Source organism: Heterocephalus glaber, unplaced genomic scaffold, assembly GCF_053883595.1.
Source record: "Heterocephalus glaber isolate CG9 unplaced genomic scaffold, H.glaber_assembly_v1.0 deba00000818, whole genome shotgun sequence".
NCBI classification, from domain to species: Eukaryota; Metazoa; Chordata; class Mammalia; order Rodentia; family Bathyergidae; genus Heterocephalus; species Heterocephalus glaber.
The window spans coordinates 17458270-17472841 of record NW_028258164.1 but is presented as its reverse complement, the minus strand read 5'-3'; the positions used below and the strand labels follow the sequence as shown (position 1 = coordinate 17472841).

The following is a 14572-nucleotide window of genomic DNA, read 5'->3' as shown; positions in this document are numbered from 1 at the left end:
CTGGAAGGAGGGGACTGAGCAGGGCCTAGGGAGGCACCTCCTGGGGGGCTGGGGCAGAAGCCAGCGCTGCACCTGTACTCAGCAGGCATTTAGGGGGAACAGATAAGGGGTGGGAGGTGGAGGGGAAGGTGGAGGAGCCACGGAGGATGCTGCAAGGGAAGGAGGCGAATCTCCACGGGAAGAAGGGTAGAGCCTAGGAAAACCAGCAGTGGGTTCTGAGGGTGCCCGGGGCTTGGAGTCTCTCACTGGCCTGGGGAGGGGCCCCCAAGGTCTGAGGGGAAAGGTAAAGAGAGGGAGCCATCTGGTGTCTGGAGGTGGAAGGCAGCGGTGTCTGCTGTCTGGACACAGCCATAGGTAGGAGGGCAGAGGCTGCGGCTTCTCCCACTGCCTCAGCCCAGGGCCCTGCTTTCAAGGCAATAGTCGAAAGGTCCCCATAACAGGAGCAAGCCACCTGAGGTAAGCTCTCCTGTGCATCCTTGTTCCACTTCTGAGAATCCAGCCAGTCCCGGTCCCTGAGATGCCTAGTCTTGACAGGCTCTCTGGGCATCCAGAGCTGGCTGGAGATAGAGGAAGGGGGCAGTGTCCTTTGTCCCTCCAGTGGGGAAGCTTGAATAAACCTCCCTGGTGGCCCAAGCCACCAAGACAGAGCCACATCCCCTGTCCCCGGCAGGGAGCTAATTCTGGGGGTGCCAGTCCAGCTGTGCCCATGAGGAACTCTGTGCTGCTCCAGCCTTTGCACCTGAAACACACCCTGCCTGTCCACATGTGGAGTCCTATGGAATTACGTCCTGCCCCTCTGCCCTTAATAACCAGGTGTGGGGAGTGGGGGAGTGGGGGGACCAGGCAGAGGGAGGGATGCCAGGAGGCCAGAGCACCTGTCTGGCCCCGAATCACCCCATGATGTGACATTCACAAGCTGTGCAGGTGACCACGCCAAACAGGCCCACCTCCTAGATAGGGGAAAATGTCATTGTTGCCTCTGTTGTTCCCGGAGCACCGGGCAGAATCACCCAAGTCAAGTCGGCTAACCAGTGGGGTCTGCTGTCCAGGCTCAGGGCCATGCTGGTTCTCCACTCAGGCACTGGCCTGAATGGAATGAGGGAAGCCCCAGGGTCTGCAGTCTCCTGATAAGGAAGGAGTGGGTGAGGGAGCAGAGGTCAGCCCCACTGGGAGTGTGCCGGGCAATAGGGCTCCAGGGCACACCTCTCCTCCCCATCAAGACAAGTGTGCCCGAAAAGCAAGTGCTCTGGGAAGGTCCCATTGTCTGAGGCTGGGCTTTTAGGCTGGGGCTGTTCCCTGGGCTCCCATTTGGCCCCCAGGGAGCTCTGGAGGACCGGGGCCTCCTCAGGGCCAGGTCTGCAACCCACAGGGATACCCTCATCCTGCTGGGACCGGGGAGGGCATGTTCCATAAAAACAGAGTTTCAGGTTTAATTCTTCTGGGTTATTAGGATTTTTTTTGAAATTTTTTTTCTATATTGGAGGTTAAAATATTGCTGCTCTCTAGAGACAGTGCCCATTCCTAGGGTCCTGCTCTCTGATTGCCAGGCTTCAGCCCCAGCACCTGGCTTGCAGGGCCCCATGTACGACTGACTCTCTGCTCTCCCACCCACTGCTGTGGCTGTGGCAAGGAACCTGAATCCCACATGCAACTCATCCCGGCCCTGCACTTTGCTCTGATCGATCGTGGGGGTGGTGTGTTGAGCGTGTTGAGTGTGTGTGTGTGTGTGTGTGTGTGTGTGTGTGTGCAGCCTTGCTGCCCCAGGCACAGCAGCCTCCACCTACCACTTGGGCACCAGCCAACCCCAGCCTACAGCCCCCTTCTCTGAGCTGGGCTGCAGCACCCAGACCCACCTGGCCAGCACCCACCCTGGGGCCCTCTACATGCTTCCTTCTACCCCCTCTGTAGAGGTTCTAATATGATGTGTTCATTGCAACATAAGGAAGGGTCAATATTTTCAAGTTTTTCTATGGTGCTTAAGGTAGTTCAAATAGCAATACTTTAAGTTGTGGCCACTCCTAATTACCCTCTGTCCAGGTATACTCCGAAGAAGCCCCAGGCTCTCTTTCTTCCCATCTTGGGTATACGAGCCTGCAGGATCCAGTCTGAGGGTGGGTAGGGACTAAATCAGAGCAGGGCAGCTTTGCCCCTCGAACATTTGAGAGACTATTTCTTTGATGGTTGATGCTGGTGTGTGTGGGGGGGGGGTCTAGACTGTCCTTTAAAAACTTATATTGGTTTTAACTGAAGCACCTACCATTCTAGAGAAAGTAAAGGGGGAAACAGAAGATGTATACAAAGCCGGCAGTAATTGATGTTATCCTAGGAAACGTGCCTCCTCCCACCCACCTTCATCTTCGGAAAGATCTTTTTTTTTTTTTTTTTCGTTTCAGGTGAAAATAAAGCAACAGCAGTAACGGGGGGGCGGGTGTAGCCTTCTTCAGGGTTAACATCAGAAGACAAGCTTGTGCGGCTGTGGCCAATCAGATGCGCCCCTGCCAGCTATAATATAGTGCGAGAGGAGGCCTGTCTCACAAGCTCTCCAGGCTGGCTACCATTTAAAATCAGACTCTTTTTGTCTTTTGATTGCTGCCTCCCGACCCAACTCCGATGTGTTCCGCTATCAGCGACCGGCAGCCTGCCCTCGCAGCCCCTGTCTGGGCCGAGATCGGCGGAGAGTCCACCGCAGCGGCGGCGGGCAAGGTTGTATAGGAAGAGAAAGAACCCAGCAGCGCGCGAGGGAGTGAGCGAGCCGGAGCGAGGCAGCCGCCGAGCGCAGGGCAGAGCGCACACGCACACCGCGCGCACCCGCTCGCGCGCAGACAGACCGCGGGGACAGCTTGGAAGTCACCGGGTTCCATGGGCGAGATGCTGCTGCCGGCGAGATGTCTGCTGCTGGTCCTCGTCTCCTCGCTGCTCGTGTGCTCAGGGCTGGCGTGCGGCCCCGGCAGGGGATTCGGGAAGAGGCGGCACCCCAAAAAGCTGAGCCCTTTAGCCTACAAGCAGTTCATCCCCAACGTAGCGGAGAAGACCCTAGGAGCCAGCGGCAGATACGAAGGGAAGATCTCGAGGAGCTCGGAGCGATTTAAGGAGCTCACGCCCAATTACAACCCCGACATCATATTCAAGGATGAGGAGAACACCGGCGCCGACCGGCTGATGACTCAGGTAGCGGAGACCCACGAGGGGTGTGGAACGCGTTCCTTCCCGGGGGTCACCGCGAATGAGCACCCAGACTTACACTCTGCTTGTTCTTCGGGCAGAGAGGAAGGCAGGCGGTTTCGCCCTCTCCTTCCCCACCCGCCTACCCACCTAGCACCTCTCCCCTTCCGGGAGGAGAGTGGAGGTTAAGGGTCCAGCCGGGAAGTTTAGGGTATGGGCGGGTGCTAGCAGCAGAGCATGTGGTCCATTACGGCCCTGATCTGCTCAGTCTTGCAGGAACGGCCTCCCCTATCCTGCTGTGCTCTGGAATTGTAACTTGGGGAGACCTTCACCTTGGGGGTGTCTGTTCTTTCCAAGTGAACAGCAGAAATAGAGAGGGAGGGTGGGGATGTCCCCATAATCACAAAGTGGCGTCCAGGTCACTGTGCCGACATGGCCCTTGAGCATTAGAAAGCAGAGCTGGCATACTTCCCTTTGCCTCTGTGGTTTTCTTTGCCCGGGCGACCCCCACCCTTTGCCCACCAGCACCAAGGGATCCTCCTGGGAGAAGCCAGGGGCTGTTCTGACCAGAGGCAGGGGCTGCAGTGGCGCCCAGTCTGTCCCCCACTGAGCCATGTAGCTGGCGTTGGACTCCCTCGGCCCCAATGGAGCCCAGCAGAGTGTGATCGTATTAATATTTCTTTAAGGATGCTCTGGGGTTCTCCAGAGCCCTAAGCGGTACCTCGGGGGAGGGACTTAGAACTTGTTGGCACCGAATTGCTTTAGTTTTGAACCAGCTTGCATAAGAATTGGGCGAGAATAAATATTACTGGAGGAGGTGGCGGTGGAAGAAGCAAAGCAAAACATGAATTCTTCTCACCCTTTCCACCTCCTTTGAGACTTCTGGGCTGCCAATCTCCCAGCCAATTCTAGACTTTCTGAAACTTCATGCACGTATAAAGCTAGAAATGGGTTTCCTTGCAAATATAGGTCAACATCCTTTTTATTGCCCTATTAAAATATTCAAGTCCTACCTTTAGGGCTAGGTGCGCGCAGCGCTGGCGGGGCGAGTGCCGGGAGGGCGCGGGAAGGGAGGGAGGGAGGCGGCCTCGCTCTGCGCCGACCCCCAGGTCCCGGCCTAGAACACCCGAACCCAGGTGGCAGGCCAGAGCTGGCAGGAGGCAAGGACTAGGAGCCTCGAGGAGGGTCCTCCCTCGCTCCTCCGCATCTCTTCCGACCACCTTAAATCTGGATCGCGAGTGTGGACGCGCTGGCTTGTGCCAGACAGCAGCTCGAGCCACGATTAACTCTGCGCGGGCCAGGGGCGCCTGGCGCGTGCAGCTGGCCGGAGGGAGTTCTCCAGCCAGCCCCCCTCCCCGGAGGGTCCCTTGTCGTCCTCGGTCCCCGCAGAGGAGGAGCTTTCTCGGGGTCCCTTGGACCCAAGAGGAGGCAGGCGATGAGGGGGAAAGTGCCGGGCACGGGGACACCCGAGGTCCCCCAGCCGAACAGGTCTGCGTACGCCCTTCGCGCAAGGCGACTGCGGAGAAGGGGTCCCCGCCGCGCCCCTTCCCAGGGCCCTGGGCTGGCCGCCTGCTGCAGAGCTGCGAGCCAGGCAGCCAGGCAGACGCATTTCAGCTCCACTTACTCCGGACTGATCGATGCCGCAGCTACGGTTTCAGAGCGCGCAGGGATGGGCGGCGCCGCCATCCCTACCGCCCCACGCGCTGCGCACGAGCCCGCTGGAGCCACCCGTGGTGCTCGACCTCCGTGACTACCCAGAGGGAGCGGCCCGGGGCGCTGTGCAGGCTCTGCGGGCTGCCTCAATCGAGAACCCCCGCCCCTCCGGCCTTCGCGCGCACCCAGAGCCCCTAGCCAGGTCCCCTGCCCCGTGCACCCGGCCCGGGACCCAGCGCCCCACGCCCGGCCACTCTCGCCACCGCGCGCGCTGGCAGCATTTGAACTTCTGACCTTCTGTCAACTTCCCTCAGATGAACGAAACGAAAACAAATACTTTTTTTCCTTGGGTAGTGGCTATTCCCGTTCCCCACACAAAAGGAGGGGGAAGAGACAGCCGTGGTGGGGGTGGGGTGGAGAGAGCTAGGCCAGGAGCCTCTCCTGGACCCTTCAAAGGTCCCCTGAAGTCGGGGGTACCTGGAGGGTGGCAGGGTGTGGGGTGCCCCTGGCTCCCCCTTGGGTCCGAGGGTTAAGGGGCGGAGGGGCTGGGGTTGAAGTGAGAGGCCAGGAAGGAGGAGTGCGCGCTGCTCGGAACCCGCTCAGCCGCGGGCCCCTCGCTTTCAATAACCACCTGATTCGGGCCCAGGTGCGCCCGTCCTCGGTCTGCCTCCCTCCCCGTCTGTCTCTCTAACGTGACTGCTGCCCGACTCCCTCAACCATGGCAAGATCGTCCCCAGTGGAACTTTCAGCGCAGTTCTGGAACGCATGAGCTGCTGGTTAATATTAACTCCGGAGAGGGAATCGCAGACTGACTCGCTCTCCGCGTGCAGGCCGCCGTGCCAGGAGAGGGTGCAGGCGGCAGCGGGGCTGGAGCCACAGGGCCGGGGCCTGGAGGTGCGGGGGCTGGAAGGGGACCACCTGCGACGCTGCGCTGCCTAGGTGTCCTGCGCGCTCTGGGGAGGGTCCTCCACCTAGAGGACAGGGGTGCTCCCGAGCCGGGGAAGGCGAGTGGGAAGAGGTGTGCCCAGGGACCGGGTCTCTGTTGAACGTCTCTGGCGCCAGGGGAAGCCCCTGGCCTCCCTCTGAGGGGTGCGCGATGTAGACGCGGACGGTGGGCGGGAGCGCCGGCCCGAGGAACAATTTGGCCTTTGCAGACATAAAGCCGGGCCGGCGGCCCTGCTGGGCTTCACGGTGACTGCACAGGGTCCAGGCATGATTCGCGGCACACGACCCGATGAATTAATAACCGGCTTGGCTTCCCGGGCTTTGCCCATCCCGCCTGGCCAGGGCGGGGGCGCGTCCTGCTGCCACCAGCCAGGCCGGGGACCCGGGGCCAGGAGGGTGTGTGGGCTCGCGGGCCCCCTCGAGGACCCTAGGCCACGGCCTGTACGGGTTGCTCAGCCTGTCTCAGCCTTGGGGCTCCTGACTTGGGGTCCCCCAGGTCTGCCCAAGTAGTCTAGCTCAGGATGCAGGGAGCCGAGTCCTTTCCACCCTGCCTCTGCCTTTCCTCTCCTAGCTGTCCAGGGGGCTGCAGTTCAAAGCCTCATCTGCTCCGCCTCCTGGGAGAAGGGAGCAGAGTGGGGTGGGGCTGGAATGGGGGCTGTGGTCTGTACCCTCGTGTGCTCCTGGGCCCACGGGCTTTAAACCCAGGCTCCAAATGGACCCTGGTTTACTGATTGATTTTCATGTAAAACGTGTTCAATCTTCAAGATGACCTCATTCAAAACCTCCCCTTCCGACTTTCTTTCTTTCTTTCTTTCTTTCTTTCTTTTCTTTCTTTCTTTCTCCTTTCTTCCTTCCTTCCTTCCTTCCTTCTTTCTTTCTTTCCTTCTTTCCTTCTTTCCTTCAGAAAACTACAGGCAGACCCAGAGACCTGCAAGCACTGACCTGTTACCAGGGCCGCCCCCAGCCCCTGCCCTCCCCCCATTTCTTGTATGTTTAACTCTACAACCATATTACTGGTTTTTATTGCTGCCAAATACACAGAACTTTTCCTGTTGCGCAATCTGTCAGTCCCCTGAAAATGCAGGCAGCAGTCTTTGCAAGAGCCTCGCCCTTTGCCAGAGAGCTCCCCTGCTGTAATTAGGGCCCTTGATAGAGGCAGTCTTTCCCCTCCTAACCCCCTCCAAGAAGCCTATCACATCGCCTGGGGCTGCAGAAGGTTAGAGATGGCCCTACCCTCTGCAGAAATCAACTTGAAATTGCTTCTCCCACCTCCTCTGAGATCCCCTTCCCCAGATGAGCCCTCTTATTTTGTCCCTGGCTCCCCTTCCCAATCCTGAACCACACCCGCAGCAGCATAAACATCTGTGTAGTGAGTTAATACTGCCCTAGACATGCACACCTGACTGGGCCACCATTACTGAATCCTTTTCTGAATGTGGCCTAAGAATTACAGAGGGACCCCCACGTCCCCAGATCCCATCCAGCCTGGGCATCGGCAGAAGCCTCTGAGGGGAGACTCCCCAGGCCAGGGTTTGGAGGCCTCAGGCCTAGAAAAGCTTCCCACCCACCCCCACCTCCTTCCTGCCACCCCCTCCCTTACATTTGTTCTCCAAACTTGCCGGACACCATTCTGCACCCGGGGCCAAGAAAACAAGAGGGGAGGAAGAGAACAGGTTAAAGAAAACAAGAGCACAATCAGGCCACAGGCAGGCCTGGCAGAGAGGAGTTCGCAGGGAGGGAAGGAATGTGGCTGCCCAGACCAACAATGTTTGTCCTCCCGCCCTGCCTGTGGCGGGCATCCCACTCACCAGCTGGCCTTGCACTTGGCGGACTCCACCCCAAGCAGGCGCTGCCACCCAAGTCCTCACCTTTGGCTTCATTCTCACCAAAGATGGGGGGCGGGCAGGGCTTCTGGCTCCTACATGCATGGCTACTGTTCCCCATCTCTTCCAGCTGCACGCACCTGGGACATAGGAGAAGGGGGACCTCACACAGGTGTGCAGAAAGGGGGCAGGGAGGGGAAGGGTACAGAGTGGCTGATAGGGCCCCCGGAGGATTCTCGGCCTGGTGTCTGAAATGCGCAGCTCACCTGGTCTGGAGAAACTCTGGCCATGTGAGTTTCTTTGCCACTGGCTCCAAGAGGACTCCTCCTGCAGATACCGTACCCTCTTCCCACCTAATGTTCATTTAGTGCCCTCTCTAGTCTCCCTACTACTCTGCACGCCCTCCCCCAGGCTAGGCAGCTGGCTGAAGAGGGGCTGGGATGGCACTAGGACCTCAAGCTAATGTATCTGTTATTGGGTTGCTTCTCCACAGAGGTGTAAGGACAAGTTAAATGCCCTGGCCATCTCGGTGATGAACCAGTGGCCTGGAGTGAAGCTGCGGGTGACCGAGGGCTGGGACGAGGATGGGCACCACTCGGAGGAGTCGCTGCACTATGAGGGCCGAGCCGTGGACATCACCACCTCTGACCGTGACCGAAGCAAGTACGGCATGCTGGCCCGCCTGGCTGTGGAGGCCGGCTTCGACTGGGTCTACTATGAGTCCAAGGCTCACATCCACTGCTCAGTGAAAGCAGGTGAGCCCCTCCCTTCCACCTTTCTCAGAATGCCCTGCCCTACCCACCTGCACCCCTTACTCCAGATTTGCTCCCCAAAAAGGCCTTAAAGTCATCTTTGTGCCTGCTGGTCTGATTTGAGGGAAAGAGAGAAGGGCCAGGTGGTGCCTGGGGTTCCGCTGCGGGACCTCTAAGCCCCCTAAGCCAGGAATCACCCCAACTTTTGAGGCCATGATGGCCCCAGGTCCCCCCTGTGCCCAGATGCAGGGAGCCTGCAGCTTTCTGAGTTGGAGACAGGGGGAGCCAGTGGCTGTGGGAAGGAGACTGGGGGTTTCTTGGCGACTCTGCAGGTGTCACCAGATCTCTTCCTCTAAGGCTTAAAGGCCCAAGGCCACACCCCCCAAGTCAGGAGGGTCTGTGGGGGTTCACAAAGCAGCACTCTTCCCTGCTGGCCACCTGTGGAGACTAAAAGCAACTCACTGGCTAAGCCTCTGGGAAGGGCCCTGGTGGGAGTCATAAACCGGGTAGTTACCTTGAAGCATCTGGAGCCGCAGGCCCAGCAGTATCCATTCTTATTAGGAGCGGCTGGGTGCCCTGGGCCCGCGGCAGTAGCGAAGGCGCCCCCTCCCTGGGCTGCAGCTGCAGCGTCCGCTTCCCCCGGCCTGTGGCGCCACACGCTGTTGCCAGGAGGAACAGCTGAGACAGGAGCTGGCATTGTCACACGTGGTCCCTGGGCGGTGTGCACACCTCGCATCTCAGCACAAGCTGTCGCATTTAGCTAGGCGGTTCATAGTGAATTTCCGAGGAACTCTGCCTCCTGCCTCGCCCCCCCCCCTTTCCTAAACTATTTTAAAGGCAAATGTCAGTGGAACAACACTTTCAAAGTGTCGGGGCACACTTCCTAGGTAAAGAAAATGCAACAGGGCGGGGGAGGGCGGTGGTTACAGCCCAGGGAAGGTCTGGGCTCAGACCAGGGCAGCAGCGTGGTCACCTTGAGGGACCCCTCCTGCTGTATTCTGGGTGGGAAATGGGGCAGCGGAAGCCCCCACCCGACCCACTCCACCGAAGCCCCAGGCGCGCCCTTCCCTCTGGGCCTCCTCCTCGCCGCCCCTGCCCGCGGGGTCCCCCTGGCGGGGGTCCCCGGAGCTCTCCTCCGAAATGAGCAGCGGTAATCCTGCCGCCAGGTTCCGGGCGCGAACGCGGCGCCGAGTCGCTCATTCGCATTCTGCGCACGCGGGCGGGGGTGCGGCAAGCTGCGTGTCAAGCGGGGTCGTGCGACTCGACGACTCGGGCTCTCCAGCGCCCGGGGTCGCATTCCGGGGAGCTCCGGAGGGCCTCCCACTGCCGGCCCCGCACTTCATGCCGAAGAAACCAATGAGCAGATTAAAAACCTTCTGTAATTCCAGAAGGAAGATCCTTTCTCGCAATCTCTATTTGCAAAACCCATGATCCCGGAGATTGGAATGCAAAGAAGACGGGGACCTCCCGCCCCTCGTGGCCCCCCGCGCTCCGCCCCAACCTCAATTATTGTCACCGGGACAGTGAGCTTCGGAGAGCGACAGAGGGCCGAGAGCGGTAGTCAAGGGGCCTTGAGAACTGGTGCTCGCAGCGCTCCGAGCAGGCCGGGCCATTTAAAATTCAAATACACATCTCGAGTGCTCGCAGGAGAGGCCTGGCTGTGCAAATAGTGCCTGTGGGGCCCAGGCCCGGAGAGACCATGTGTGAATTGCACACGGCGGGGGGGCGGGGTTGCACCTGAGCAAATAGGGAGGGGGCGGCCGCGAGCTGCAAAGAGGGGAGCTGAGGAAGAAAGGGAGGGGCGACGTGGAAGTGTCCCCTCTTCCAAGAGTGTCTTCTATTTATTCCAGAAATCACAATGGCAATACTGGGCCCTTTATTGGATTTTAATTAGAAAATCCACACAAGCCTCGGATTTTCACACCTCGGGCAATTCCCTGGAATGTTTGTCCAGTTGCTACAACTACTACAGCTATTTTGTGCCCCCGCCCCCCACCGGCCAACACCAGGGCCCAGGCCGGGTGGGATGGGGGGCCCTTGCCACCGCGCAGCCTCCGTGCCCAGCACACCCCAAGGCGCCGCGCCCTGGCCTGGGGCGGGTGGGGAGGGGGTGCGCCGGCGCCTGGGGAGCCGAGACTTCCCGAGACCCACCCGAGTAGAGAGCAAATATTCTCAGCTCCTCGAGGTTGAGTGTGTGCCGAGCGGGGGATGGGCTGCAGGTAGGCGGAAGCGCGGTGCGCAGCGTGGCCCCTCCCGGAGACGGAGGCCTGTCGGTGCCACCGCCGGTCCCCTCTAGGGTGCTCAGGAAGGTGCCTGCGCCACACTTTGGCCACCGCAGCGGTGGGGGGGGGGCGGCGGTGGGGTGAGGGGCGGGGTCCGCGCGAACCCTTGGCCTCCCTCTTTGCTCAACGCTTGTACCCTCTTCCTCGCCCTCAGAGAACTCAGTGGCGGCCAAGTCGGGCGGCTGCTTCCCTGGGTCGGCCACCGTGCACCTGGAGCAGGGCGGCACCAAGCTGGTGAAGGACCTGCGGCCCGGGGACCGCGTGCTAGCGGCCGATGACCAGGGCCGGCTGCTCTACAGCGACTTCCTCACCTTCCTGGACCGCGACGATGGGGCCAAGAAGGTCTTCTACGTGATCGAGACCCAGGAGCCGCGCGAGCGCCTGCTGCTCACTGCCGCGCACCTGCTCTTCCTGGCGCCGCCACAAAACAACTCGGCCACCGGGGAGCTCGAGGCCGCCGCGGGGGGCGCTCTGGGGCGCCGCGCGCTCTTCGCCAGCCGCGTGCGCCCGGGCCAGCGCGTGTACGTGGTGGCCGAGCGCGACGGGGACCGCAGGCTGCTGCCGGCCGCCGTTCACAGCGTGACGCTGCGCGAGGAGGCGGCGGGCGCCTACGCGCCGCTCACTGCGCAGGGCACCATCCTCATCAACCGGGTGCTTGCCTCTTGCTATGCTGTCATCGAGGAGCACAGCTGGGCACACCGCGCCTTCGCGCCCTTCCGCCTGGCGCACGCGCTGCTGGCCGCACTGAGCCCGGCGCGCACGGACCGCGGCGACGGCGGGGGCGGGGGCGGGGGCGGCGGCCGCGTACCCCAGCCCGTGCCCGGGGCGGCCGAGGGTGTCCACTGGTACTCGCGGCTGCTCTACCGGATCGGCACCTGGCTGCTGGATGGCGAGACCCTGCACCCCCTGGGCATGGCAGTGGCGTCCAGCTGAAGCCGAGGCCAGGAGCAGCGCGGGTGGATTCGAGAGCCACGGCCAGGTGGAGCAAGACACAGAAAAGCGCACGGAACGAGACATTCATAATAATAATAATAATAATAATTAATAATAATAATAATGTAGGACAGTCCAAAGTAGACTATAAGGAAGCAAAGACCCCGGGAGTTTTGTTGTTGTGTTTAGTTTATATATATATATATTTTTTGAATTTTTGGTTATTTTTTCTCCTCTCCTGGCTATTTATTTGTTTGGTATGAATAGATGTTTTAAAATAATATGAACCGGACCTTCAAGAGCCTTAACTAGTTTGTGTCTTGGATAATTTATTATTATCATGTGAACTGTATTCACGGGGGGAGAGATTATTTTGTGCGGCCAAGTGACCTGCTCAAAGTCTATTTTTCTACAAGTTCCTGGTCCTGAGAGTCGGGAAACAGAATTCTGTGCTCGCCAGTTCTCCTCTGCTACGCTCCTGCTTCTCTGAAAGTGTAAACTAAAACATGCTTCATGGGGGTCCACAAATTATATTTTTATACACAGAATTGTAAATTAGATTTTTTGAGAGATCAATACTTAACTGAATGACATTTCATTTTTTGAAATAGTGTAAAATATGAAATATATTATTTTAATTTAACTAGTTTCCGATGTTAACAGCCATCTCCTGCACTGTCTTCATGGTTTAATACTTGCTTTCATCATCTTTATTTTGGCCACATTCTTCGAAGCCAAGACTGTTACACACTCACACGTACACTTTTTTTTTTTTTTTTACAAACTGGAAGAACTCTGTTATTTTTAACTTCAAAGAGTTTATTAGAAAATAATATTTTTTAAAAGCGCACATAGTGATGAGCCCATGAGGATGGAGCCTGTAGTTTGTACAGAGAAAAAGGATGTTTTGCATTAATAAATTGAGACATAACTGCTGTAAATTTACTAAAATGTATTTTTGAATATTTTGTAATAGTTTTATAGAAATAAAATGTGCCACGCACAGACCCGTTAGTATGTAATAACTCAGAAATCCTGTTGCCGCCCCTCTTCTGTTCCTTTGGGCTTCTTTTGGGGGAGCACAGTGCCCCCAGGATCTGTCAGGTGGACACAGCATGGACAGCCAAAGTAGGCCAAGTGGCCAGTCCTCCTCGCTGGAGAACCGGCAGCTCTGGTCCTAATTACTATGTAAAGCTCTTTTGTGCTCCCAGAGGTTGGGGGTGCCCTATGTGGGAGCCCAGCTTTCCCAGCTCCAACCCTCAGCTAGCAGAGCCCAGTTTGCAGGCCTGGAGAAGGTGGCCTGAGGGGAACCTTCTTGTAGTGACTGCCAGGCGACTTTGTGCCTTTCCCTGGTCTTCTGGTGTTTGATCTGTAGGCCACAGCTGTCTTCTGAAGTCTCAGTGTGACCTTGGCAGAGAGGTGCTAATGTCTGAACCTCCCACCTCTGGGCTGAGCACCGTCTGCCTGGTCTCTGCCTGGTCTCGGGAGTGGGGGCGGGGGGGGGGCTGCTGCCAGGGTCTGGGACCATACCTGTTGTCTGTAGTGGGTGCTAGGCCTGGAGTTGTATTCCTGGGGAACAGTTCATGCCCAGTGTCAGCTGGGGCTGGGGATGCTCCCTCTGAGCTTAATGCTGCCTCTCAGCTTGCCAGAAATCTCTCCTCTCGGCTGCAGTCATTTCCGGTTCTGTGGCTTGTTGGAGCCTGTTGTCACAGCAGAGGCACCTGAGTGGCCGGACTTGGAAGGGTGGAGACTGCCAGCCGAATATGCCTGTGTGGGGGGCGGGGGTGGGGTGACTCAGTGTCAGGAAGAAGACTTGATGAGCCTCAGGCCCTGTGGCAGGGTCTGGCTCCAAGGGGAGGCCTGTGGAAGTCAGCAGCCAGAGACCGGGTCCCCAAAGGCTTTGGTGCTGAATGGCCATGTCCACATGGATGGCCCTGGGTGCTGGGGTCAGGGCCAGCCTTCTGGGCAGCAGTGGGCCTGGTTTTCTCCACAGACTTTTCCTCGGTTATCCAGGGGTGAGTAATGTCACAGCTGGCTTTCATAGTCCCCACTGAGGCTGATGGCTTCTGCCATTCTGCCTGTTCAAGTCTCTGTGGTCAGCAGGAAATGAGCAGTGGGCACGTGGGCTCTGCTCAGTGATCTGATGAGTTATAAGGGGTGCACCCCTGTCTGCCAGAGGGGGGACTCGGACTCGGCGCTGGGACAGCTCTATAGGAGGCCTGGCAACGAGGGTACCACGTAGAGTATGGGGCTCTGGCAGTCCCCTGCGGTTGGCTTCTCCAGCCCTATCTGTCCATCTTAGAGATCCTTCCACAGAAAGCCAGGTGTGGTGGCACACACCTGTAATCTCAGCACTTGGGAGGCTGAGGCAAGAGGATCAGTGTGAGTTTGAGGCCAGGCCTGGACCACATAGTAAGACCCTGTCTCAAAAACAAAAGCAAGAAAAGAAAACCTTTTCACAGAGAAACAATAAGACAGGTGAGGAAAGGAAGCCACTGTATACATAGAGAAGCCCCATGCTGACCAGAAGAAGGTGCAGCCCCTCTGCCTGTGCGGAGCGCCAGTCTCTCGAGACTGTGGTACCTGGAGTTTGTGCAGTTTGCTGCCTGGCCCTTAGGACCAAATGCGTATCAGTCCTTGTCAAAAATATGCTTCAAAATGTACTTGAAATTGGCATCGTCGTGCTCTATTGTTTGGGTCATTAAAGAAATTACAGAGACTTTCTGCAATGTCTGTTATGTGGCTGAATTCCTATCCCACACCGTCATCTGCTCTTCTCGTTTTCTTCCACGAGGCTGTTCAGACAAAGTGAAAGAAAAGTCCCATTGAGCAGCAGGCAGCCGCTCTCAATGGGTGAGTTGGGTCGCTGTGGGAATTTCTCCTGGTGCAGCCTGGCACGTGATGCCTGTTCCTGCTGGGCTGACACAGCCATCCTGCCCTGACCGAGTCCTTGTGCTGTCAGCATCACACCCATGTGAGGAATATCGGCAGACATGCAAAGAATCCTGGTCAGTTGAAGGAT

General features: G+C 58.2%; 1 protein-coding gene and 1 long non-coding RNA gene across 5 annotated transcripts in view; one reads left to right on the top strand and one right to left on the bottom strand.

Moving 5' to 3' along the window:
• Nucleotides 1-9394, bottom strand: part of LOC147828983 (uncharacterized) — a 90547-nt gene extending 81153 nt beyond the window's left edge. Inside the window, exons 1-2 of one of the 2 annotated variants that reach the window (XR_015449961.1) lie at nucleotides 8850-9394; nucleotides 7629-7723 (exon numbers count right to left, since the gene is read on the bottom strand). This is a non-coding gene — a long non-coding RNA (uncharacterized LOC147828983). The remainder of the gene's footprint in view (nucleotides 1-7628; nucleotides 7724-8849) is intronic. The other variant, XR_015449960.1, reaches the window with a different exon arrangement.
• Shh (sonic hedgehog signaling molecule) lies at nucleotides 2432-14286 on the top strand. Of its 3 annotated transcripts, none has more exons than XM_004860333.3 (3): nucleotides 2432-3168; nucleotides 8077-8338; nucleotides 10772-14284. In XM_004860333.3, exons 1-3 carry the CDS (start codon nucleotides 2860-2862, stop codon nucleotides 11548-11550), a joined length of 1350 nt encoding a protein of 449 aa, XP_004860390.1. In that variant the 5' UTR covers nucleotides 2432-2859; the 3' UTR covers nucleotides 11551-14284. The 3 variants fall into 3 exon arrangements, with proteins under 3 accessions (XP_004860390.1, XP_087063960.1, XP_087063961.1); XM_087207834.1 differs by lacking the exon at nucleotides 2432-3168 and adding an exon at nucleotides 5235-5709 and having other exon boundaries at nucleotides 10772-14286; XM_087207835.1 differs by lacking the exon at nucleotides 2432-3168 and adding an exon at nucleotides 5809-7755 and having other exon boundaries at nucleotides 10772-14286.
• Nucleotides 14287-14572: the final 286 nt, after the last annotated feature.

Bases quoted from the DNA above. Each gene is read 5' to 3' on its own strand.
- Shh (XM_004860333.3), top strand. From the start codon at position 2,860: ATGGGCGAGATGCTGCTGCCGGCGAGATGTCTGCTGCTGGTCCTCGTC. The intron at 3,169-8,076 runs GTAGCGGAGACC...GCTTCTCCACAG, and splicing joins CCGACCGGCTGATGACTCAG to AGGTGTAAGGACAAGTTAAA. The intron at 8,339-10,771 runs GTGAGCCCCTCC...CCTCGCCCTCAG, and splicing joins CCACTGCTCAGTGAAAGCAG to AGAACTCAGTGGCGGCCAAG.